Source organism: Haliotis cracherodii, unplaced genomic scaffold (genome assembly GCF_022045235.1).
Source record: "Haliotis cracherodii isolate W230 unplaced genomic scaffold, xgHalCrac1.p SCAF_17, whole genome shotgun sequence".
Classification (NCBI taxonomy): Eukaryota; Metazoa; Mollusca; class Gastropoda; order Lepetellida; family Haliotidae; genus Haliotis; species Haliotis cracherodii.
In genome coordinates, this window is record NW_027266272.1 from 16,407,261 (window position 1) to 16,434,132 (window position 26,872).

General features: G+C 43.2%; 1 protein-coding gene across 1 annotated transcript; it reads left to right on the forward strand.

Annotated features, from left to right (window-relative positions):
* The first annotated feature begins 1,027 nt into the window (after nucleotides 1-1,027).
* On the forward strand, nucleotides 1,028-25,563 carry LOC139464438 (WD repeat-containing protein 75-like). Its single transcript, XM_071245973.1, has 19 exons — nucleotides 1,028-1,137; nucleotides 2,753-2,882; nucleotides 3,377-3,442; nucleotides 3,982-4,090; nucleotides 5,732-5,844; nucleotides 6,595-6,665; nucleotides 8,136-8,231; nucleotides 9,256-9,344; nucleotides 9,490-9,645; nucleotides 11,924-12,108; nucleotides 13,330-13,517; nucleotides 14,883-15,049; nucleotides 15,475-15,661; nucleotides 17,696-17,787; nucleotides 20,022-20,108; nucleotides 20,828-21,060; nucleotides 23,057-23,194; nucleotides 23,712-23,803; nucleotides 25,307-25,563. The coding sequence occupies exons 1-19, from the start codon at nucleotides 1,028-1,030 to the stop codon at nucleotides 25,542-25,544; spliced, it is 2,547 nt and encodes an 848-aa protein (XP_071102074.1). The 3' UTR covers nucleotides 25,545-25,563.
* Nucleotides 25,564-26,872: the final 1,309 nt, after the last annotated feature.

The following is a 26,872-nucleotide window of genomic DNA, read 5'->3' on the forward strand; positions in this document are numbered from 1 at the left end:
CACCCTGATTCAGTTATTCTAATTTAAGTTTCTATTTTCTCTGGCATCGCACTCAGTTTTTATATTCATTACAATTAATAAGAAATGCTTTTATCAATTTGTCGTCTGCAAACTGACACACATCAGTATACTATGGATTTCGTGATATATACAGGGTTATACATTTTGGAAAAATGGCTCCAACAGGTTTTAGAATTGTAATATGGGGAAGAAATAATAGACAGATAGTAAGCTATCTGTCTGAACTGAATGTACATCATCATTTTGTTTGATTTTTCTTTACACATGAATTAGTCTCTTCTAAAGTTGTATTTGAGCAATGGTTTCTTTTTGAATATTTCTTCACAAGAGTCAGTTTTGTTCATCATTTTTGTATAATACTTCGTTCTTCTAATGAAATCGAGCAAAAGTAAAATGAGCTGCAATCACATGTGCGCTATAACAGGGAATTGGCGATAATTGGTCCTTATGATAACTGGTCGCTCCCCAGTAGGCCTATAGCAAGACATGTGTAGGCCTATTAAGCAGGGCCAAATTAAGCATCTTGCCATGATGACTTAGACATGCATTTAGAAGTTGGAAGAACATGAAGTTTAATAGATAACATCATATTTGTTGTTTGTAAAGACGTTTCAGAGCTACATCAGGTAAATAAGTACGTGTACTGAGTTAATATACATATTCTGATATAGGCCCTATATGTTTACATGGAGGTCATATGAAATAGTATAGAACAAGTCAGTTACCTAAATAAAGAACAGTTGGGATGAATCCCCATTGAAAAACAACTCGTGTCACATTCAGCAACGATGTAACTCTTTGCTTGGCACCTGGGCTCAACTTCACCATGATTCTGTGTCGGTTTTCTCTGCACTTTTAGTCTTGTCGAAATATATTTCGTCAACCTTGGCAGGAACCGGAATTACTTGGTTTTAAGTAAAGATTTAGAGACGTGCGTCTTGATTGGCTTACTTCTGGGTCAAAACCAATCAAAACAGTCGTTTTAAACAGGTCACGGTAGACTGTAATGGCGACGACCATGCCGCACGTGGATATTGTTGACGACAAGCCTATCGTGTGTTTACGTGCTGGTGAAAGCATCGTTCAAACAAAACCTGTATTTTCTCATGATACAAAGTTAGTTATTCTTATGCACAACTTGTTTCTAGTGACATTGTGTAAATATGATTCGACATTGATATATTTTACGAATTTTAATCACAATCTACACTTTTCGCGCATGTGTTTTGCAAAATTGACATGATCCATTCCACATTATGGAGTCATTTCTGTAGGAAAAAGCTACTTTGATTCTTCTTTGAGACATAGCACCCCTTTACCCATGTTTACCGTAAAACGGGATTGGGTAGTCAAACTTAATTGCTGAATTGGTTGATGCATGTCATCGTAAGCCAATTGCATAGGTCGATGCTCAGGATGTAAATCACTAGATTGTCTGGTCTAGACTCGATTATTTACAGACCGTTGTCAAATAGCTCGAATATTCCTGAGTGCAACGTTAAACAAACAAATTAATGAGTCAGGCTGCGTTTGCTATCTCATATATAGAGAATCTCACCCGAGTGTCATTTGATATCAAATATATCAACATGAGTTGATAAAAGTGGCAAAAATTCCGAGGGCTTGCCGAGGATTTTTGCCACTTTTATCAACGAGCGTTGATATATTTGATATCAAAAGACACGAGGGTGAGATATTATTTATCATCCAACATCATTCTTTCAACTTTTTCAATTTATAGACAGTAATTAGCAGTGTCTTCAGAGTAAAAAGTACTGCAAACAGCTTCAGTAGCAGAGCCATTAGTGATGTCATTTGATTGTGACGTCATGGTTACCAGTGACGTCACAATGATCTGCAAAGCATTGTGATGTAATTTCATTGCAGCGATATCTACAGTGTAGATATCGCTTGATCTCATCCAAGTGATATCTCCTGTGGGAGCCAGTTTTGGATGATAAACATACATATTCGGAACCTGTGGTACCGCAGTCATTTATTGTATCACAGCATTTGTGATTTTCAGTAGTTCATGCGGGACACGCCCCTTAGTGGCTGTCTATTAATGCAAATCAGTAACCAGGAAGTACTCACTTCGTAAACAATTTCCATTTCCTTGGTGGCGCTATGATCGAGCCCAGGAATTCCAGCCCAGTTCCGCAAGGGTGGAAACTGGACTTTTAAAGTCAGTTAACTGCATTGCCATGGGAAGATGGCATTATACCAGCTACATTAAACCAAGCACAAACATGTTTCAGATTTATGTAACACAAAATGTGTACCAAGAACATCATCACACACTAATATTATAGAAATATTATCCAGATTAGTAGTTTTCTTGCATATTCTATCCATATTAGCTTGGGAATCACATCAACAAATGTACAGTGTTAATAAGAGAATAGACTTTGCGATACACATCCTGATTTGTGCAATCATTTTTACATGTTTTTGTTATGAAAGTTGAACATAGATCTAGTGCTTTGGGGGGTAAATTCTTTTTTAACATTAACACTTCAGCAGCCCCAGATCAGAATATGAGATTTTTTTGTTTTTTAAAACCACCCTGAACAATATTCCATCTATGTAACAGTGGCCTGTAGAATTAACTAGATAATCCTGTGGTTGATATTATTAGGAACAACCAGCATAGGTTGCTGGGACCTATTCTAATCTGAAATCCCCCAAAGGACAAAGCAGAATTGTGTACATTGAATGTTCTACATTGCAGATGTCTGTTCTGTGGGTCGGGCAGCGCAGTAAAGGTGTACAGCACGGAGAGTGGGGAGTGTGTCCGCGAGCTGCAGGCTCACACAGACAAAGTGACATGTCTGATGCTGAATCCAGCCAACAAGCTACAGGTAATAATAGGCCATTGATTCTGTGCATATTTCCACACCAGTCAGGGGCCTGCACAAAGCACTATTATTACCCTGGTCACTGGATCAGTGTGCACTCAAGAATCATTCTCTGTTGGAATATTGCTAAAAGCTGCGTAAAACAATACTCACTCACCAAATGCCTTTCAAAGGATTGAAGGTTATGTAACTTTTTACAAGATAGAATGATTTTTAAATGTTTTATGCACAAATTGTGAGTGATGAATATATAGCAAGTCAGTAGCCCTATCAATTTATCAAAAGTCCTTGTCTTTACCTTTTTAAAAAAATGTAAAATTTATTTTTGCTTTTGTTCAGCTAAATGACCCCTGATGACAATTTCTTCTGACTGTTTCACTTAGCTCTCCATTCAAAGCTCTCTAGCCATGCTGATTTCAGTATTTGTGTTTCTGTATTATCTACCATGTTAACATATCAGTCAGTTGGATTACTTATTGGTGCTGGTCATGTTTCAGCTGATCTCAAGTGGCCTTGATGCCCAGGTGTTCTTCTGGGACTACATTGATGGCGTCATGCTCAAGGTCAGTGTGTGTAGAATGTGTCCCCTACCCCATTGCTAGTTGTAAGAGGCAGTTAAGAGGAAACCCATGACACCAGGATAGAATGTGTCCCCCATCCCATGGCTAGTTGTAAGAGGCAGTTAAGAGAAAACCCATGAGACCAGCATGCAAGAGTGAGGATAAATGTCCAAGATTATTGCACTTAGAGAGTGCGGCGTTAAACAAACAAACAATCAAACTACTAGTATCCCAGATTATAGTTGGTGCATTTGCCACATTTGTATTCCAAGTGCATTAGATATTGTGATGAGTAAGTATGTTGTATAACTCAGCCATCAACAATATTCCAGTATATATGACTGCAGCTTGTGAACAATCTGTTCTGCACCAGGCAATCCAGTGTCTGAAAGGATGAGCAATCCTCATGCAAGTCACAGAGTTTGATCCATTTTGGTAGACTCTCATATGACAAGCATATCCTTTTGTGCATCTTATAAGTTTTCATGAGAACTAAAGAATATGTGATGGTCAGTCGTCCATGAAAACTGTTTTGTTTCCAGAGCTACACATTTCCGCAGCCATTGTTTGGTCTTGTGAGTGTGAAGATCAGCGGAGGCCAGTTTTATTTCCATGTTCTGCAGTCTAGTCCGAGAAAACAGTGTTTGAAAGGTAACATTTTATTATAAAATAAGGTTTCACAGTGTCTAAGGGGCTGCAGCTGTGAAGAGTTGTCTGGATTAGCTGTGCCAGGATCTGCTGCTTAAGGCATCAGTGGTATTTCAGGGTAGTGCACATACACCAGTGGTATACAGGGTGGGGCACATATGCCAGTAGTGTGACAGGGTAGGGCACATATACCAGTACTGTGACAGGGTAGGGCACATATGCCAGTGGTATACAGGGTAGACACATATACCAGTAGTGTGACAGGGTAGGGCACATATGCCAGTGGTATACAGGGTAGACACATATACCAGTAGTGTGACAGGGTAGGGCACATATGCCAGTACTGTGACAGGGTAGGGCACATATGCCAGTGGTATACAGGGTAGACACATATACCAGTAGTGTGACAGGGTAGGGCACATATGCCAGTAGTGTGACAGGGTAGGGCACATATGCCAGTAGTGTGACAGGGTAGGGCACATATGCCAGTGGTATACAGGGTAGGCACATATACCAGTAGTGTGACAGGGTAGTGCACATACGCCAGTAGTGTGACACAGTAGGGCACATACGCCAGTAGTGTGACAGGGTAGGGCACATACACCAGTAGTGTGACACAGTAGGGCACATACGCCAGTAGTGTGACAGGGTAGGGCACATACACCAGTAGTGTGACACAGTAGGGCACATACACCAGTAGTGTGACACAGTAGGGCACATACACCAGTAGTGTGACACAGTAGGGCACATACGCCAGTAGTGTGACACAGTAGGGCACATACGCCAGTAGTGTGACACAGTAGGGCACATATGCCAGTAGTGTGACAGGGTAGGGCACATATGCCAGTAGTGTGACAGGGTAGGGCACATACGCCAGTAGTGTGACAGGGTAGGGCACATACACCAGTAGTGTGACAGGGTAGGGCACATACACCAGTACTGTGACAGGGTAGGGCACTTATGCCAGTAGTGTGAAAGGGTAGGGCACATACGCCAGCAGTGTGAAAGGGAAGGGCACATACACCAGTACTGTGACAGGGTAGGGCACATACACCAGTAGTGTGACAGGGTAGGGCACATACGCCAGTAGTGTGACACAGTAGGGCACATATGCCAGTAGTGTGACAGGGAAGGGCACATACGCCAGTAGTGTGAAAGGGTAGGGCACATACACCAGTACTGTGACAGGGTAGGGCACTTACACCAGTAGTGTGACAGGGTAGGGCACATACGCCAGTAGTGTGACACAGTAGGGCACATACGCCAGTACTGTGACAGGGTAGGGTACATACACCAGTACTGTGACAGGGTAGGGCACATACGCCAGTACTGTGACAGGGTAGGGCACATATGCCAGTAGTCTGACAGGGTAGGGCACATACGCCAGCAGTGTGAAAGGGTAGGGCACATACACCAGTACTGTGACAGGGTAGGGCACTTATGCCAGTAGTGTGAAAGGGTAGGGCACATACGCCAGCAGTGTGAAAGGGAAGGGCACATACACCAGTACTGTGACAGGGTAGGGCACATACACCAGTAGTGTGACAGGGTAGGGCACATTACATCAGGTGGTATTACATACAGTGATGTTTAACATGTTGTCTGCTCTGAGATTAATGGTATATGTTATTGATTTCTTTGAAGAGGGTCAAGTTGTTGGGTACAAAGGAGTGTCGAAGGACCTGAAAGCCACAATACAAGGTGTCATCTTCGAGAGTTGTGCGCTTGACGCCAAGACCGTGGACATGGGACAGAAGGTGGGTGTTTGCTCGAGGTCCTCGAGGTATTAGGTATCGATGAATGTACATACAGGCTGAAACACTTCATAGCTGGTACGAAAACAAGTAAATAGATCTCCAAAATGGTCGCTAGTCTCTATTAAAAGACCTATGATAGGTTGTCAAATAGCATTGTGGTAAGGTAGAGTTATTAACTAAATCATCATACAATTATTTTCATGTCCATGCTGATTGAGCGGGAACATAAGGGGTTAACCAAATCAGGTGTTTATGTCACTGAAAATCAGTCAGACCTAATGGTTGCTCTCCATTGTCTTTTCTTTACTCAGTTGAGTAAAGGTCACCAGTTAGCTAGCAGTTTTTGGTTCAGTGTCTTTAAGTCTCTAGAACTTATGGGAGGCAGCTTTTGTGGTCAGGCATTGTGAATGAGTGAGTGCGTTTGGTTTATCGCCGCTTTTAACAGTATTCCAGTTATATCACGGCGTTTCAGCTTAATGTGGGAGGAATGCCCAAAGTGATGCAGGTCTTAGACGTTTACAACTTCTGTGAAACACACGAGCATGGGTATGGTGCTGACAAACCTAGAAACATAATCGGGGCAAACCAAGATTTGAACCCACAATCATAGGTGTCTGGCGTGCCCAAGGGACATAACTCTGCACAGCGAATCGCGGGGCCTTAGACGACTGTCAGGCCTTGTGCCTTGCCTCAATAAAACATATGTCCATGTCAAGTTCTCGTTCTAATGTTGTTTTTTGTTCCTTTCAGGATGACTATTTTGCTGGAGTATCAACAAACAGAAAAGAACTTTTAATTCACTACAATAAGAAATGTATCAAGTAAGCATTTTTTACCTTCTTTCAATGATATTTGTTTACAAGTTAAACTGCTTTCAGAAGTATCCTTTCATAGATGTATGATGTTTGTTTGTTTGTTTGTTTGTTTATTTATGGTTTAACGCTGCACTCAGCAATATTCCAACTATACGGTTTGTAAATAATCGAGTCTGGACCAGACAATCCAGTGATTGACATCATGATCATCGATCAACGCAATTGTGGTACAATGACATTCATCAACCAAGTCAGCGAGCCTGACCACCCGATCCTGTTAGTCCCTTTTTACGACAAGCATAGTCGCCTTTTATGACAAGCATGGGTTGTTGAAGACCTATTCTACCCCGGTTCTTCACAGGTTTCGAACACATTCGGTCATATCATATCTGTTATCACATTTCGCCTCATAGATGTGTGAGGGTGGTCGGGTAGCCTAGTGGTTAAAGCGTTAGCTCGTCATGCTGAAAACCCGGGTTCGATTCCGGACATGGGTACAGTGTGTGAAGCCTATTGCTGGTGTCCCTTATCACGATATTTGCTGGAATGTTGCTAAAAGTGGTGTAAAACCATATTTACTCAAGTACTCATAGATGGATGATGTTAGCATATTCAGATGGGGTTGGTATGTCTTTATTATGGCATACTAATGTGTCCGTTTCTGTGGAGGTTAATTTTAAGATTCTATTCACTTTTATTGGGCAAGTTTGTTTGGGCTGTAATTTAAAGTCTCAGTCTGCACTTTGGGGGCGATGGGGTTGGCTGTTGGTTAAAGTATTTGCTTGTCATGTTGAAGACCTGTGTTTGATTCCCCAAACTGGTACAATGTGAAACCCATTTCAGGCCTCAAAGTTGCGACTGAAATGGTCGCCTATGGCCACTATCTTTCAATTTGTCTACTGTCTAAAATTCAGAGGCAGCCAAATGACTACCTTGAAAAATATCTTGTGGCAAGTAAATTCTATTGCTACACATATGTAGACACTAAAATAAACATGTCTGCTACCAATTATCCACTCAAATAATTCCTCCTAAAGTCAACAATGAACCGAAATGCGTAAATATTAATGTAATTAGTATTTTATTTTAGTTGATAGTTCACTGGATAAGCAAGAATATACCTATATAATCTGGTAACATAAATTGCATCATTGTTCGAGTCACAAATAACAAAACTCAAGTGCAGTTTCTACTAATATACAGTTTCAAGGATAGTGCTCTGACTTGTACATATTACAATAGTTATTTGATAAAAGATAATTTCTAATGCTTTTGGCTACCTGCACTATTGGCTTGACTTCTTGATTTTATCACTGGCTACCTAAAAAAAATACTGGCTACTTTGTAAAAATTTAGACTTTGAGGCCTGTATTTCTGGTGATCCGTGCCTTGACATTGGTGGTATATTGCTGAAAGTGGCGTAAAACCACACTCAGTCTGTACTTGAGTATAGTGATGTTTGCCTTGTATTGACAGATACAAGATGCAGTATGTTGAGATCACTTGTGTGTCAGCCCACCCCACAGAGCTGTCCCTGGCTACTGGCTGCTCCGACGGCAAGATATACTACTGGTATGTTGCTCAGTGAGGCTGTCCGATAACCCCCATCATGACCATGATAACTGATGTTGAGGGTCCTTAATGTGAAGGTGCTGGTGACATTGGTTGCACTCAATCATTCTTACACTCACTAACTCACTCACTCACTCACTCACTCACTCACTCACCCACCCACACCCCCACTCACTCACTCACTCACCCACCCACCCACACCCCCACTCACTCACCCACCCACCCACTCACTCACCCACCCACCCACTCACTCACCCACCCACTCAGTCACCCACCCACCCACTCACTCACTCAGTCACCCACCCACCCACCCACTCACTCACTCACTCACCCACCCACACCCCCACTCACTGACTCACCCACCCACCCACCCACCCACTCACTCACTCACTCACACACCCCCACCCCCACTCACTCACCCACCCACTCAGTCACCCACCCACCCACTCACTCACTCACTCACTCACCCACCCACACCCCCACTCACTCACCCACCCACTCACTCACTCACTCACTCACCCACCCCCCACCCCCACTCACTCACTCACCCACCCACTCAGTCACCCACCCACCCACTCACTCACTCAGTCACCCACCAACCCACCCACTCACTCACTCACTCAAACACCCACACCCCCACCCACCCACTCAGTCACCCACCCACCCACTCACTCACTCACTCACTCCATGCTTCTAGCAACCACTAGTACTCCAACTCCAATACCAGTGACATATCTGGAATACTTGGATGGAGCTGGAATATTGCTAAAAGTGGCATAAAACCTCACTCACTCACTCACTCACTCACTCCATGCTTCTATCAACCACTGATATGCCGACTCCAATACCAGTGACATGTCTGGAGTACTTGGATGGTGCTGAAATATTGCTAAAAGTGGCATAAAACCTCACTCACTCACTCACTCACTCCATGCTTCTATCAACCACTGATATGCTGACTCCAATACCAGTGACATGTCTGGAGTACTTGGATGGTGTGACCCTCCTCTCGCTGTTGTTGCAGGTACAGTTTCACCAATGAGAGGCAGATGGTGAAGTCTGTCTACCACTGGCATGCCCTGGCTGTTCTGGACCTCACATTCTCACCTGAAGGTAATGGACGCTGGGAGGAACACTAAGATGAGGATGAGTGAAAACTGAAGATTCGCATTTGGGGACTGAACTTTACTAGACTGGGGTGGGGTTCGTTGGTTGTTCTCTGTGTATTTGTCTAATGAGTGGAGTGTATTTGTATCAGGCTCCTTCTTGCTGAGTGGAGGCCACGAGTGCACACTGGTCAAGTGGCAGTACGAGACTCACTACAAGGACTTCAAGCCCCGGCTGGGATCCCCCATCACCCACGTCACGTGTGCCCCTGACAACCTCCTGTATGCTGTGTCACATCAGGACAACGGTATGTGTGTGTGTCTCTCTCTCTCTCTCTCTCTCTCTCTCTCTCTCTCTCTCTCTCTCTCGCATGCGTGCTGTGTATGTGTGTGTGTGTCTCTCTCTCTCGCATACGTGCTGTGTATATGTGTGTGTGTCTCTCTCTCTCTCTCTTGCATGCGCGCTGTGTGTGTGGGTGTCTCTTTCTTTCTCTCTCGCATGCGCGCTGTGTATGTGTGTGTGTGTGTGTGTGTGTCTCTCTCTCTCGCATGCACGCTGTGTGTGTGTGTCTCTCTCTCTCGCATGCGCGCTGTGTGTGTGTGTCTCTCTCTCTCTCTCTCGCAAGCTCGCTGTGTATGTGTGTGTGTCTCTCTCGCATGCGCGCTGTGTATGTGTCTCTCTCTCTCGCATGCGCGCTGTTTGTGTGTGTGTGTGTTGCTTTCTCTCCATCGCATGCGCGCTGTTTGTGTGTGTGTGTGTTGCTTTCTCTCTATCGCATGCGCGCTGTGTATGTGTGTGTGTCTCTCTCTCTCGCATGCGTGCTGTGTATGTGTGTGTGTGTCTCTCTCTCTCTCTCTCTCTCTCTCTCTCTCTCTCTCGCATGCGCGCTGTGTATGTGTGTGTGTGTCTCTCTCATGCGCGCTGTGTATGTGTGTGTGTGTGTCTCTCTCTCTCTCTCTCTCTCTCGCATGCGCGCTGTGTAAGTGTGTGTTTGTGTGTGTGTGTCTCTCTCTCTCGCATGCGCGCTGTGTGTGTGTGTCTCTTTCTCGCATGCGCGCTGTGTATGTGTGTGTGTGTCTCTCTCTCTCGCATGCGCGCTGTGTGTGTGTCTCTCTCTCTCGCATGCGCGCTGTGTAAGTGTGTGTTTGTGTGTGTCTCTCTCTCTCTCTCTCTCTCTCGCATGCGCGCTGTGTGTGTGTGTCTCTTTCTCGCATGCGCGCTGTGTATGTGTGTGTGTGTCTCTCTCTCTCGCATGCGCGCTGTGTATGTGTGTGTTTGTGTCTCTCTCTCTCTCCCTCTGGCATGCACGCTGTGTATGTGTGTGTGTGTGTCTCTCTCTCTCTGTCTCGCATGCGCGCTGTATATGTGTGTGTGTGTCTCTCTCTTTCTGTCTCTCTCGCATGCGCGCTGTGTATGTTTGTGTCTCTCTCTCTCTCGCATGCGCGCTGTGTATGTGTGTTTGTGTCTCTCTCTCTCCCTCTCGCATGCGCGCTGTGTATGTGTGTGTGTGTGTGTGTTTGTGTCTCTCTCTCTCTCCCTCTCGCATGCGCGCTGTGTGTTTGTGTGTCTCTCTCTCTCCCTCTCGCATGCGCGCTGTGTATGTGTGTGTTTGTGTCTCTCTCTCTCTCCCTCTCGCATGCGCGCTGTGTATGTGTGTGTTTGTGTGTCTCTCTCTCTCCCTCTCGCATGCGCGCTGTATATGTGTGTGTGTGTCTCTCTCTTTCTGTCTCTCTCGCATGCGCGCTGTGTATGTTTGTGTCTCTCTCTCGCATGCGCGCTGTGTATGTGTGTTTGTGTCTCTCTCTCTCCCTCTCGCATGCGCGCTGTGTATGTGTGTGTGTGTGTGTGTGTGTCTCTCTCTCTCTCTCTCCCTCTCGCATGCGCGCTGTGTATGTGTGTGTTTGTGTCTCTCTCTCTCTCCCTCTCGCATGCGCGCTGTGTATGTGTGTGTTTGTGTCTCTCTCTCTCTCCCTCTCTCCCTCTCGCATGCGCGCGAGAACATTTCAACCAGACTGAAACGCTGAATTACCAGATTTCAGACAGTTTCATATGGAACATTAGTACAGGCGGGAGACCTTTCAGTACTAAACTGAAACACCGCAGTAGTTGGTGCTCAAAGTTTCATTTTAGTCTGGAACACAGATCAACTGCTTTAAGGCAGGCGAGTATGAAGGACATAGGCTGTAACCATATACCACAGTAGTGATGTATCACGATACTTGCATGGGAACAAGGTAGTGACTCCAGGTGTGACCAGGTTTACTTTCAAGTCACAACATGACAGTAATGTTGCCATACATCACCCATGCACCCACCCAACATCATCTGACTGCCTCAAACCTGTGGTTTTACCGGGTGAAAACATAGGTCATCAGCAACCCATGCTTGTCGTAAGAGGCGACTAAATGGATCAGATGGTCAGGCTCGCTGACTTGGTTATTCGCAAAGGGTAATCGAAGAGAGTAGCCAAGACCATCACTGAGACTCACCTCCACTAAAGCCTTATATGACCAATCATATAGCTGGAATATTGCTGAGTGTGGTGTTAAACAACGCACATAGCTCACTGTCCGACTGTTTCCCAGGTATCCATCTGTTGAGGAACACCCTGGATATCTGCCAGATCTACCAGGGGCTCACCAAGACAAGCTTCTCCCACGGAAACCCTGTTGGCCTGCTCTGTGACCCCAGGTCACGGGCTCTAGTGACCAATGGAAGACCAGGACACTTACAGTTCTACTGTCTCCATAACGACAGGCAACTGTTTAACGTGAGTTGAATGGATGTTAGAATAATATGATGTTATTAGCTCAACTGATATACGAGATGCTACTTCTTATATGATATTTGGTCTGTCAGCCTGTGTGCTAAGATCATTTGGTCCCCTCACTGAGCTAGCAGAGTTTGTTGTTTAAAGTTATGTCCCTTATTCATGCTAGGATATGCTGATCAAGGGTTTAGATCCAAGGCATATTTTGATTATTACCATCACTACAAGTGTGCTTGTGGGTTTCACTAAAGTGGAATATGACTCTATCACTTCACTTTCTCCTCCCATATTGTAGCTGAACATGCATGACATCATAAAAGCCAACTCACTATGCTCTTTTGGCCCGTGGAGATCCGGGGTGGAATAGGTCTTCAGCAACCCATGCTTGCCATGAAAGGCGACTATGCTTGTCGTAAGAGGCAACTAACGGGATCGGGTGATCAGGCTCGCTGACTTGGTTGATGCATGTCGTTGTATCCCAATTGTGTGGGACCGCCTCCATGGTCTAATGGTAGAGCGTCCGCCCGGAGAGCGGAAGGTCCGGGGTTCGATCCCCAGCCGCGTCATACCAAAAGACGTTAAAAGATGGTACTTGTTGTTACCCTGTCTGGCGCTCGGCATTATGGGGCTAAAACAAGGACTGGTCGGCTCGGAGTCAGTATACTGTGTCTGAGTGGGATATTCATGTTAAACTGCGGCATGGTATCTCAGTGGGCTAGCACTATAAATCGGCATCAGTCCGGACTAGTACAAGCAGCCACACACACACATACATGTGCATGCACGTCGCTATATAAGTGCAATAATCTTGGATGCGACGTTAAACCAAATTTCACCTCACCTCACCTCACCTCACCTCACCTCACCCAATTGTGTGGAATGATGTTCATGATATCAATCACTGGATCGTCTGGTAGACTCAATTATTTACAGACCTCTGTTGTGTAGCTAGAATATTGCTTAGTGCAGCGTTAAACGAGAAACAAAGCATACAAACCTTGCGACTATGCTTGTCATGAGAGGCGACTAACGGGATCGCGTGGTCAGGCCACTGACTTGGTTGATGCATATCATTGTATCCCAATTGCATATATCCATGCTCATGATGCCAATCACTGGATTGTCTGGTCCAGACTCGCCCTATTTACAGACCTCCATCATATACCTGGAATATTGTTAAGTGGACAACAAACAAACAAATACCATGCTTTTATGTTTCAGCTTGATATTGTTCGTCAAAATTACATCTCCTCGGAGAATCTGGAGCAGCCTCTGACAGTGACCCAGATCACCAAGGCCGCAATAGATGAGCGTGGTGACTGGCTGGCCACTTATGAACTGTGGGATGACGGGGAGATGTCGCCCGAGATGCAGCTCAAGTTCTGGCATTATGATGAGAAGAAGCAGAGGTGGGCAGCACATTTACTTGGTATAGATGTTTTTGTGTTAAAGTGCATGTGAAGTCAACATAGCAACTTTGAGAATTTAATACTTATGGGGATACCTAATCACAAATGTTTGACGGAAATTAAATTTGAAAAAGGGAAATACCGTAAAACAGACGATAAAAAACGACAGGCAAAGTCGTTTTCCAAACAAAAAATTCAGACAAGAATCAGTATCAGCAAATGTGCAGGTTGATTTACAGTTTATTCCCAATTCTGAGAGGGTTTGGTACCTTGGCACTATGGTTTTTGCCATATACAAGGATTTGACTTCTTATATCTGGGACAATTGTCAATCTCAAATGTTTTTTTCACTTTACTTGACCTTTAAGGGGTTGGTTAGTTAATAGTTTCTATAAACAAGTCAGCAAGTCTTACCACCTGATCCCCTTGTCTGTCAGTTTAGGCACTGAATCGATAGTTTTAGTGTGCATCCTTTATGTCATCTTACATAGGCCTTAGCATAGATATTCTGTCACAGATCTAGGCACACAGTCAAAATTTTTCTGATGATACCCAGCAATTCTGTATTTATGCAAGGGAGTTCACAGGGGTTTCCCTAGGAACATGGAAGTAGTTTGTCAGTGTTTACGTCATTCTAGAATACAGTCTCCTTACATACGTATGAAATGTTTAATACATAGACATGTGTGCATTGGTTTTATGGTCATGTGATTGTCCTCTCATCCAATATGAAATCCGTATATCATGTAAACATGACGGATCATATTTACTTTAGAATCAATTTTGTTTCATCAAGTACAAGATAAACACGATTTGCTTTGTTTCAGGGGCGATTGGGTAGCTTAGTGGTTAAAGCGTTTGGTCGTCATGCTGAAGACCCGGGTTTGATTCCCCACATGGGTTCAATGTTTGAAGCCCATTTCTGGTGTCCCCTGCTGTGACATTGCTGGAATATTGCTAAAAGCAGCGTAAAACCATACTCACTCACTCTACACATTGAATTGCTGCGTCATAGACGTTTGTTTCAGTTTTTCTCTATCTTTTGTTATATTGTACGTGACCTTCATCAAGTGACGACGGCCTCCGTGGACTAGTGGTAGAGCGTCTGCCTGGAGGGCTGAAGGTCCTGGGTTTGATCCCCGGCCGCGTCATACCAAAAGACGTTAACAGATGGTGCTTGTCTGGTGCTAGGCCTAATGAGGCTAAAACCAGGACTGGTCGGCTCGGATTCAGTATACTGTGTCTGAGTGGGTTATTCATGTTATCTCAGTGAACTCGCACTATAAATCGACATCAGACGTTAAACCCCACGTTGATCAAGTGACATTGTTTTTCATGTACTTTATTTCTGGTATTTGTTGTCAGCTACGAGATGAACACGGTCGTGGACCGACCCCACGATAAGGCGCTCTGCTCCCTGACATTCCGCCCCTATAACTCCTCCATCAGGTCTATGCTGCCACTAGTTGTGTCCGGGGGACAGGACCGCAGGTTCAAACTGTGGACGCTTGTAGACGACACCGATATCTACAGTAGGTTCAGTCCAGCATCTAAACATAGAGTGACATTCAGCCTTCAACAAATATTACAGATCATACCAAAATATAATTTCTCTCTCCAAATTCAAGTTGATATAAATATTTCTACTATTTATTTTTTTGTTACTTCTTGTGACGACCTTTCCTAAATCTCTGAGCTGGTTGCATGGATTGAAGGAGGGGCAAGATTACTGAAATCACCACTGGTATTTAACCAAGAAAAGAATCCAAATACTCATCTAAACCCTGCATCACTTTTTTATTCCCCCCCCCACACACACACACACACACATAAGCTGACACATCGTGATATAGCTGGAACAGAGTCCGAAGTGGCTTTAGACCCAACTCACGAACGAACGAACGAACGAACGAACGAACGAAATTAATATAACAAAAATATCCTATATTTGTGAAAGGGTTCAACAGCAAGTGGACGTGTGACTCGGTCGGCTTCTACCGTGACATGGATACAGGAGCGACAGCATTCGCAGAAGATGGGTCCCTCCTGGCCGTGGTGTTCGGCTCCGCCATCACACTGTGGGACCCGGATACTAACGTCCTCAGGACTACTTTCAGTAGCAGCTTTGACAAGAAGAATGTCAGGTGGGAGAAGATTGTTTTCTTTGACACAATGTGTTAATTGTCTATTGATTTGTATAATTTTTAGAATTTGATTCTACATTTCAGGTCTGCATTACATGAAAAGACTCTACTCTGTGTTATTTTTTTGCTTTCTATGTCGTTTTTGTTAAAATATTCAAAATGAATTACAGTCATCATGAATACTCACTACTCAAAAGAAGTTTAATATCACACACAATTGAAAGGCCCTGTGTTGCAACACCCATCAGCCGTGACAGTAGTCATATAAAACATTGGGTGTTCTTTAAATTCTTTATTAGCAGTGTACATACAAATGCATGTCTTTCTTTTGATGAGTTTTTGCTTCTTTGTCAAACACGGGATCACAATGCGTGATCAATTTGCTTGGGTGGTGACCATGGTGATGCTGGGATGTGTTCAGGTGAATTGTTTTTTGGAGGCTGGGAACTTTGTTCAAGCACGTTTCCACATAAGGATCGAAAGATGAAGGAAGAAATGCATAGTGTGAGATAGGATAAGTAATTTCAAGTAAAACTGACAATATTGCAGCAATATAATGACAGGGACTCCAGAAAAGGGCTTCATACATTGTACCCATACCTGAAATGAAACCCGGGTCTTTGGCATGAAGAGTGAATGGTTAAACCATTAGTCTACCCCACCTCCCCTGGTAGTAGAGAAGAATTTGCCATCAAAAGATAAAATCTTGAACATGTCCCCATGCCATTTGTCTCCAACAAAGTGGCCGTGTACATGGTTAGAACCAGGGTGTAGACCAGGTGTCCAGCATGATGTTGGTTGCAGCCATCTTCCCGAGGCAAGGGAGTTAACTGACCATGGAAGTCCAGTTTCCACCCTTGCTAAACTAGGCTGGAATTATGATGTCATGTTTTGGCATGAATAATGAGTTTATGCATAGTCCAAACAAAATTGCGTAACAAAATTGTAAACTGCCATGCAGATTTCAGTTGATTGCAGGATTTGCAAAGCATGTGTACTGTAAACTTGCCGTCATCTGACATTTTCCTGATCTTTTCATGTTTTGAATCAAGGTGCTGTGATTTGATGTTCTTTGCAAAGTGAGACCTGTTTTATTACAATATAGATCTTGATTATCCATTAGATCATCTTCACTGTGCATCACCACTTCATCCAGCCTAGTTCGGCAAGGGTAGAAACTGGACTTACATAGACAGTATTGCCCTTGCCTCAGGAAGATGGTTGCAGTGAGAGATGGCTAAATTGGATCAGGTGGTCAGGCTCTGTGACTTGGAAGCCTGCCTATTGTATCAACCATGGGTTTACCTTGCGCTGATTCAATTAGTTACAGATCGCCGCGATATAGCTTGAATATTGCTAACTGTGGCACAACAACAACCATATAAATCAGATGGCTTCCTGCTTGGTCTTTATGAATTGTGGTCCCAACCATTGTTTTCACCATTTCATGGAAGGAGTTTTGCGAAAACATCAAAGAATGGAAATTGGTGTTTTGGACAACAGTTGAACAGAGAATGTATGTGGTCTGCATGATTTCTGTCCTGAGAGCATACCTGTAAAGACCCGGGGTAGAATAGGTCTTCAGCAACCTGTGCTTGCCACAAAAGGTGACTATGCTTGTCGTAAGAGGCGACTAATGGGATCGGGTGGTCAGGCTCACTGACTTGGTTGATGCACATGATCGTATCCCAATGGTGTGGATTGATGCTCATGATATCAATCACTTGATTGTCTGGTCCAGACTCGAATATTTACAGACTGCAGTCATATAGCTGGAATATTGCTGAGTGCGGCGTTAAACAACAAACAAACCAACCAACCAACCTGATAGCATGCATCAATGCTCATGGTATCAACCACTGGTTTGCCTGACCCAGACCCAGGCCAGTATATGACTGGAATATTGCTAACTGTCAGGCAATACACATGATACATCATTAACTCTAAAGTGTGCATCAATTTGCTCATGCTGTCAACCACTCGTTTGCTGTTTGCCAAGTAAGTGGTGTTTCAGTCAATGCTGTTGTGTTTCAGGCAGGTGTTGTTTGGCCGCAAGTCCTGCTGTCACCTGCTGGTCGCCACCACCGCATGGCAGCTCACGGTGTGGAACCTTCTCACATGCTCAGGTAAGAGACAGTTGGAGGTAGAAGTCCTTTACTTAAGTGTAGGATAGAACACGTCGCAGGGTTTTTATAAGATTTAAAACCTGAATCTAAGGGATAGAAGTTTTGTGCCAAGGATAAGGGTTTTACATCTCATAAAAACCCAGGGTAAGTGTTTTATCTAACTTTTATAAACCTATTCATTGGGATCGCTATTATGTAAGAGACTTCTTTCTATAGGCATTAAAACCTATTGTGAGGTTTAACTTTCCAGTCGGGTTAAATCTCATAAACAGGGACGTTGTAATGTCCCAGGAATTTTATATAATGTCTTCGGTATTTTATTAATATAACTTCCGTTCAGATTGTAACATGAAATGTAAAATCAAATGACAAATGTTTTCTCTATATTCCCGAAGATCGAACTCGCAACCTTCATATCTGTAGCCCAGTGAGTGTACCACGAGGCTACAGAGGTGTTGATAAGCCTCACTAGTTTTTAGAATGTCCTTTTCAAGATCCGTACGCCAGCAACAGATATTTTACGCGCGTTTCCTAAGGTTCATGGAAAGTATGTTCGAAACATAAAAATGTTGATAAATGTTGTTTTAAGTTTCTTTTTTCGGTTTATAAGCATGGAAAAACACTTTCCCTCGGTTTTGGTAGATAGAGCATGTTTGCCCCCACAGTTTTTCCCTCTCCCCAGGTCATGCTCTGTCTACCAAAACCTCGTGAGCATGTTTTCTCCAATACTTAAACCAATAAAAGATTCTAAAAAGAACATTTGTCAAAATGATTATGTTTCGAACATACTTTCCAGGAACCTTAGGTAATGGCATAAAATATCTGTTGCTGGCGTACAGTTGCTTGAAAAAGACATTCTTAAAAGCATTGTGATTTATCGGTGCCTCTGTAGCCTAGCAGTACACTTACTGGGCTACAGATACAAAGGTTGCATGTTCGAAATATATAAAATCGTGGTGATATTATAACACATTAAGGAGGCACGGGTGGCCCAGTTGTCTAAGGTGCCGCGATTCACTGTGCAGAGTTACGTCCCTTGGTTACTCTAGAAACGTATGATGGTTGGTTCGAATCACGGTTCGCCCGGACTATGTTTCTAGGTTTGTCAGCACCATACCCGTGCTCGAGACCTGCATCACTTCGGGCTTTCCCCCCACATTAAGCTGACACGCCGCGATATAACTGGAATAATGTTAAAAGTGGCGTTAAACCCAACTCACTCAATCACTATAACACATTATTTTGAAAATTTCCCAGGGATATTATGACATTTAACCCTACTGGAGAACAATAGCATGATGTCACTGGAGGCTAAAATGTACACAATGTGGTTGGAAAGGTCTAGTGTTTTCAATTGTTGGCTTGTTTTCCCATTTACTGTACATCCTTTGTTAAAAGTTGGCCTCTATTTATCAGGATCTCTGGTAAGATTTTGAAATGAAAGGAAAGCCTTTTATAAAGGCCAGGTCGGCTACAACTAATGATTTCTCCCCATCACATTTTAATACAGCTGATGATTTCTCCCTAACATCTCTGCATACAGGCAATGTATTCTTCCCATCACGTTTACCTACAGCTAATGATTTCTCCCCATCACATATTAATACAGCTGATGATTTCTCCCTAACATCTCTGCATACAGGCAATGACTTCTCCCCATCATGTTTACCTACAGCTAATGATTTCTCCCCATCACATTTTAATACAGCTGATGATTTCTCCCAAACATCTCTGCATACAGGCAATGACTTCTCCCCATCATGTTTACCTACAGCTAATGATTTCTACCCATCACATTTTAATACAGCTGATGATTTCTCCCAAACATCTCTGCATACAGGCAATGATTTCTCCCCATCACATTTTCCTACAGCTGATGATTTCTCCCTTACATCTTTGCATACATGCAATGACTTCTCCCCATCACGTTTACCTACAGCTAATGATTTCTCCCCATCACATTTTAATACAGCTGATGATTTCTCCCTAACATCTCTACATACAGGCAAGGACTTCTTCCCATCACATTTTCCTACAGCTAATGATTTCTCCCTAATATCTTTGCATACAGGCAATGACTTCTCCCCATCACATTTACCTACAGCTAATGACTTCTCCCGTTCACATGAGGTACACTGAATAAACAAGAGCGGACTAAATCAGCTGTTGAATGAACCTTGTCACAGTACTGCAGTGTAGGGATAACTTGAGTGATATTCTGTTCTTTGTTTCAGTCCAGTGGAGTGTGTCTATAGGGGCGGTGGTGCTGGTTGACGACCCACTGACCAAGTATATGTCTGTGTTTACACACGCTGGGGATCGTAAGTATCACACCTTGCTGGTTGCAGTGTTTGAAACAGATGCTTGTCCGTTGACGCAAATCTTGTAAATTTTCTTAAGAACCACTGTAATGAATTAATTGATGGCCTGACCCATGAAGATCCGGGGTAGAATAGGTCCTTAGGAACCCAAGCAAGCAGTGAAAGGCGACTCACGGGATCGGATGGTCAGGCTCACTGACTTGGTTGATGCATCTCATCGTATTCCAGTATCAAGACTCGTTACTCATGATGTCAATCACTGGACTGTGCGGTCCTGACTTGATAATTTACAGACCGCCATCATATAGCTGGAATATTGCTGAGTGCGGAGAGAAACAAACAAAAGAAACAAATTGATGGCCTGGCTGTTTATTAGGGGCACTGTTGATTATTCGTCGGAGTGGAAACAGACAAAGCTTCAAAGTGTAATCATCAACCTCGCGTTGATGCTGTCCATTCTGTATTGATTACGAACACTTTTGGGTCTAGATATTGACAGATCTAGACTGTCTGGTCCAGACTCGATTATTTACATGAATATGTCACATAAATATATCACCAAAATAGTACATTTCGATGACTCAATTCACTTTGGGTTTTCTTGTTCTTGAAGCAGATATGTTGTGATATGATTGAAATATTGTTTAAAGTGGGCGTGAAAAGAACCCACCCCTTAACTCAAATGGCAGTTTCAGTATCATTCAATCTTCTCTTCCTAGTTCATGTGTTCGAGCCAGCCAATTCCCAGCCGGTCTTCACTCAGACTCAGGTTTCAAAGAACGACATTGTCAGTGCTGTTTTTATACCTCACAAAGAGGAAAGTCCATTCAGTGCCAAGGGGAGACTACTATGGCAGAGACAATCCCAGCTGTACTTCATGACAAAAGAGCAAGATCTCCTTACAGTGCAGTATGAAGCCACTGAGAACAGCACTGATGGGTATATAAAAAAGGTAGTCTGCAAGAGGCACAGTTTTGAGTTTGTGCACATAATTGAAATCGCAAAATAAGTGTTACTATTCCAAAGATCAGATTAATCTTCTTATTGTAAATAAACTGACCCTAAATTTTTAGAATAGTACAAAAAAACATGATGCTGAATATATGCATTGTCAGCATTCCTGTGTTAACATATACTTCATATTACCGTATTTGACGCAATAAGCGCCCCGCTCTAATAAGCGCACACGGCGATATTTGCTAATATATTGGCTAGTGAACAATCCCAATTAGCACCCCTTCAGATTGATCAATGTACACAAGACTTGTTTATTCGCGTATAATACGCACTCGTGTGTTACATGCACCCTTAATTATGGGCAATTAAATTCTGGAAAAATGTATCTGTCGTATATAAACATTTCAGGCTGTCAGCATAAACCATGAAATATATCTTTCAACTTATTATTCTAATAAGAGGCCCCTATTTCTAATTTGAGAGTCTCTGTGCGCTTATTTACGTCCAATAAGGTATTAAAGAAGTTAACCACAACAGCCTTATCTAGACTGATATTCCTGCTTTGAAATAAAGAATGACACTAATAGCACGACCAACATGAAAACAGCATTATCACTATGGACATATTAGAATTTTGTTTGTTCATATAGTAGTGAATAATAGGAAGTTAATGGTGAAAAGTATGGAGTAAGGGCCTCAACTAAGTTAGAAGGATATTTAGGAAATTGTGAACTCTGTCTTGGTAAGTATCTCTTAAATAACCTTGCAAAGTTTCATTCATGTAACCTCCGTAGTTTCTGAGAAAACATGTCCCCATTGCAGACATCCTGCACCTTGTAAAACAAGGAAACACGTTTTTTTTAAAAATACCAAGACATCAAAAGGCAGAAGTTCAGCATGTGTTTGATACATAGACAAAGTTTCATAATAAAATATTAAACCGTTTCCAAGTTATGCTTTGGAAACAAAACATGAGGGATAGACGGACGGCTTCCTAGCGGAGTATGATAAGGAGGTAGAGGCTTAAATTCTTTGTTCTGCTGTAAAAGATTGCATGCTGTGTTAAAATATCTCTGAATTGAAGAAAATAAGAATATATAAATCCTAATTTTGAACAAAATAATGATTTTTCAAAACCTTTGCCCACCAAGGGATTTTTGGGGGTATTCTAGAGACAATTCTAGCACAAATATATTTTTGGGTCAACATTTTATGTTTGATCAAAACTTTGCGTTTTGGGTATCATATACAAGGTGATAATGTTAGTAACCTGTGGGGTCTTCAGCAATCCATGCTGGTCCTAAAAGGCGACTATGCTTGTCATAAATGGTGACTATGCTTGTCGTAAAAGGCGACTATGCTTGTCATAAAAGGCGACTATTCTTGTCATGAAAGGTGACTATGCTTGTCATAAAAGGCGACTATGCTTGTCATGAAAGGTGTCTATGCTTGTCGTCAGAGGTGACTATGCATGTCAAAAGAGGTGTCTATGCTTGTAGTAAAAGGCGACTATGCTTGTCATAAATGGTGACTATGCTTGTCGTAAAAGGCGACTATGCTTGTCATAAAAGGCGACTTCTTGTCATGAATGGTGACTATGCTTGTCATAAAAGGCGACTATGCTTGTCATGAAAGGTGTCTATGCTTGTCGTCAGAGGTGACTATGCTTGTCGTAAAAGGTGACTGCTTGTCGTAAGAGGCAACTATGCTTGTCGTAAGAGGCAACCATGCTTGTTGTAAGAGGTGACTATGCTTGTCGTAAAAGGCGACTATGCTTGTCTAAAAGGCGACTGTGCTTGTCGTAACAGGTGACTAAGTGGATGAGATGGTCAGGCTCGGTGATTTGGTTGATGTATATCATCGTTTCCCAATTGCAAGGATGTGACATCAATCACTGCATTATCTAGTCATGTAGCTGGAATACTGCTGAGTGTAGCATTAAACAACAAATACGATGAGGTCATTTTGTAAGTGTTTCTTGTGGTTTTCAGACCCCAATAAAACAGAACCTGCCCCAGTCAGCTCTCAGCCTGCTCATGTCCAAACACAGGAAGTCTGGCACCAAGGATCGGAGACATGAGCTCATTGACATGTCTGTGGGCATCAAGGAGACACAGTTCATTCAACAGGTATTTGACAGTCATAGACTCTTTAAGTCTGCAGTAATACCACTCACCATGCTATTATGTGCCTCACTTTGAGAGTGTAGGTTGGAATCCCTAATGGGCCTCAACCCCCAAAAGTACTAGAATTTGTACTTTAGTAAGAAAGTGTAGTCCCAAATATAACATTTGTTCCATCAGTTCTATTTTTCTAGGGGCGGTCGGGTAGCCTAGTGGTTAAAGCGTTCGCTCGTCACGCCAAAGACCCGGGTTCGATTCCCGACATGGGTACAATGTGTAGAGCCCATTTCTGGTGTCCCCTGCCGTGATATTGCTGGAATATTGCTAAAAGCGACGTAAAACCATACTCACTCACTCTATTTTCCTAAGTTTCAGAAGTTATGCTTAAGAAAATACTTTTACTTGTTTTACTTGTCCCACAATTATGAATTTTTAATCAGCATACTTGTAAATGAATCAATTAAAATAAAAATGCCTAGAGGACAATAACTGAGGTTTGGGCCTGTGTTTCCCTCCACTCTAGATGTGCAGTATGTCAGCAACTGCCCAGCCTCCACTACCAGACTTCTGCCAGGCGTTCCTGGAGACTCGGCTGTCTAAAGGAACCGCACCCAGGTTAGTATAAACAGTAAATAGAGATGGCGTAATAATTATGTTTTTGAGCCTAAAATCACGCTATTATGCTTGTCCATTCCAAATTACGATTTTTGATATTTCTCACACCAATTACTTACATGCATGAAATATCATGGATATACAAGATGTATTTAATTTATAGTCTAATATTATTTATATATTTATTTTTTTCTAATGGGAATGGCTTAAATGGAAATGGTAATTAAATTTGAAAGTATCCCTTTAACTTTAGTGACAAGTTTACAAGTACACTGACCTTTGTCAAAGTTTGTTTTCTCCCACTCCCTTCAGCATGGAAGATATGCAGAGATTGCAATGTTTACTATGCTGAAAGACCCGTGAAGATTCCGGGGTGGAATAGGTCTTCAGCAACCCATACTTGCCGTAATAGGCGACTATGCATGTCGTAATAGGCGACTAAAGGGATCGGGTGGTCTTGCTCACAGACTTGGTTGATACATGTCATCGAATTGCATAGATCGATGATCATGATGTCAATCACTGGATTGTCTGGTCCAGACTTGATTATTTACAGACCGCCATCATATAGCTGGAATATTGCTGAGTGCGGCGTAAAACAACAAACAACAACAACAACTATGCTGAAAACCTAAAAAAGGCATATGCATGATACTCTAGACACATGGTCCTTGGTCTTTCTTCAAATTTGTCTTCAGCAACCTTTACTGGTTGTTCCAGTAGCAATCATTGGATTGTCTTGGTCCAGACTCGATTATTTACAGACCGCCATCATACAGCTGGAATAATGCTGAGTGCGGTGTTAAACAACAAAAAGCAAACAAAAGCAACAAATTTATGGCCTGGCCCTATAGGGGGGCACTGTTGATTATTTGTCTGATTTGAAACAGACATGTGACAAAGCTTCAAAGTATAATCAGCAACCTTGCACAGATGCTGCGTGTCCCCTCTCAAGATGTGCTGGCATCATCTCCCTCACTGGTGTGTGTGGGGGGTATCCATGTTAAACTGTGGTATGGTATCTCAGCCCACACCCACACCCACTCCCAGACCCACACCCACTCCCACACCCACACCCACACCCACTCCCACACCCACACCCACTCCCACACCCACTCCCACACACACACACACACCCACACCCACACCCACACCCACACCCACACCCACTCCCACACCCACACCCACACCCACTCCCACACCCACACCACACACAACACACCTACGCCCACACCCACACCCACACCAACACCAACACCCACACCGTCAGTCAGTTAGGAATCAGGAGTTATCCAACAAGGCAATGTATTTGTCGGGAAATAATACACTTGTGGGTGCCGTTGTACAAAGCGATCTTAGCGCTAAGGTGATTGTAACGCCCATACCTTAACATAGACTTACCACTGTCGTAGCTTTAGGTTGTTTTGTACAACAGCACCCTGGTCTGTAGTTTTTTCGTGACTTGTCATCTGTGTTATTATAAATGATGTTTGTCTGTTCAAGGGCTGAAGCGATGGTCATAGATGACGAAGATGATGATATTGATGATATTGACAGTGGACTACAGTTGAACATTAATGCTGATTCAGACTCGGACATGGAGGTCACAGAAAGGTCAAGGCCACCTCCCAGAAAAAAGGAATCTAGTGAAAATTTATCACATTCAGATGTGGACACGAAAAAATTGGATCTTGCTTTGGGTAAAGAATACCGATGGTTTGAAAGTTTAGTCAAGCCATGAAGAATATGAACATACAATATATGGACTATGGAGATATGAGAGTAAATATATGAATGAGTATTGTTGGTCTATCATTTGAGGGTGAGTTGGTGATCCAGTCGTCAAAGACACCGCAATTCTCTGTGCACAGTTGCGTCCCTAGGGCACGCTAGAAACCTATGAGGGTGGGCTCAAATCCCGGTTCACCCTGACGATGTTTCTAGATTTGTCAGCACTATACCTGTGCTAGTGGATTTCTAGAAAATGGTAAGCATCAGACATACATAGAACATTTAAGTTCTGCCTTACATTGCATGTCCGGGGGCACGGGTGGCCAAGTTGTCTAAGGCACCGCGATTCGCTGTGCAGAGTTGCCTCCCTTGGGCATGCCAGAAACCTATGATTGTAGGTTGGAATCCTGGTTCACCCCGATATTTGTAGGTTTGTCAGCACCACATCCATGCTCGTGGGTTTCACCGAAGTGGTAAACGTCTGAGACCTGCATCACTTCGGGCTTTCCTCCCACATTAAGCTGACACGTTGTGATATAACTGGAATAATGTTTAAAGCAGCATTAAACCCAACTCACTCACACATTGCATGTCCCCCCAAATTATACTGACAGAACTATTTAAAGTGTAGCTGCTCAAAGAAACCGGGATAATTTTATGTCCTTGAAAAGAAAGGATTGCTTTTGTTTGATTCTATAAGGACGGTAGATCAATGTAACGTAGTTTGAGTTGTTCTTCAACAACCCATGCTTGTCGTAAGAGGCAACTAACGGTATCATGTTGTCGGGCATGCTGACTTGATTGATGTATGTATTGTGTAGATCGATGCTCATGATGTCAATCACTGGATTGTCTGGTCCAGACTTCATTATTTACAGACCACGGTCATGTAGCTGGAATAATGCTGAGTGCGGCGTTAAAACACCTGATGACTCTTATCTAACTGTTGATCCTTCAGATTACTGAAAAGTTCTAGCCATTGTGAAAACCCGGGTTAGTATTCACTGTCAGGATAGGTTCCCAGAACTCCATACAGATTCAGGCACAATCTCCTGGGGGTGCTGTGCAAGCTGGTATCGACCAGAGATTTGTCTCACCCAACACTCATCAACAGGCCACTGTGTCTGTATCATGGCTGATTGCTTGGCATACCACAGTTCATACACTGAAAGTACAGGGATAAGACTCGGGTGGGTGGTCAGTAGGGCTGTGACAGGTAACTCAGGTACTCGGTTGGGTGGACAGTAGGGCTGTGACAGGTAACTTGGGTACTCTGGTGGGTGGTCAGTAGGGCTGTGACAGGTAACTCGGGTACTCGGGTGGGTGGTCAGTAGGGCT

Coding starts and splice junctions, on each gene's coding strand:
- LOC139464438 (XM_071245973.1), top strand. CDS start 1,028: ATGGCGACGACCATGCCGCACGTGGATATTGTTGACGACAAGCCTATC. Junction 1,138..2,752: donor GTATTTTCTCATGATACAAA/GTTAGTTATTCT, acceptor TCTACATTGCAG/ATGTCTGTTCTGTGGGTCGG. Junction 21,061..23,056: donor CTGATGGGTATATAAAAAAG/GTAGTCTGCAAG, acceptor TGTGGTTTTCAG/ACCCCAATAAAACAGAACCT.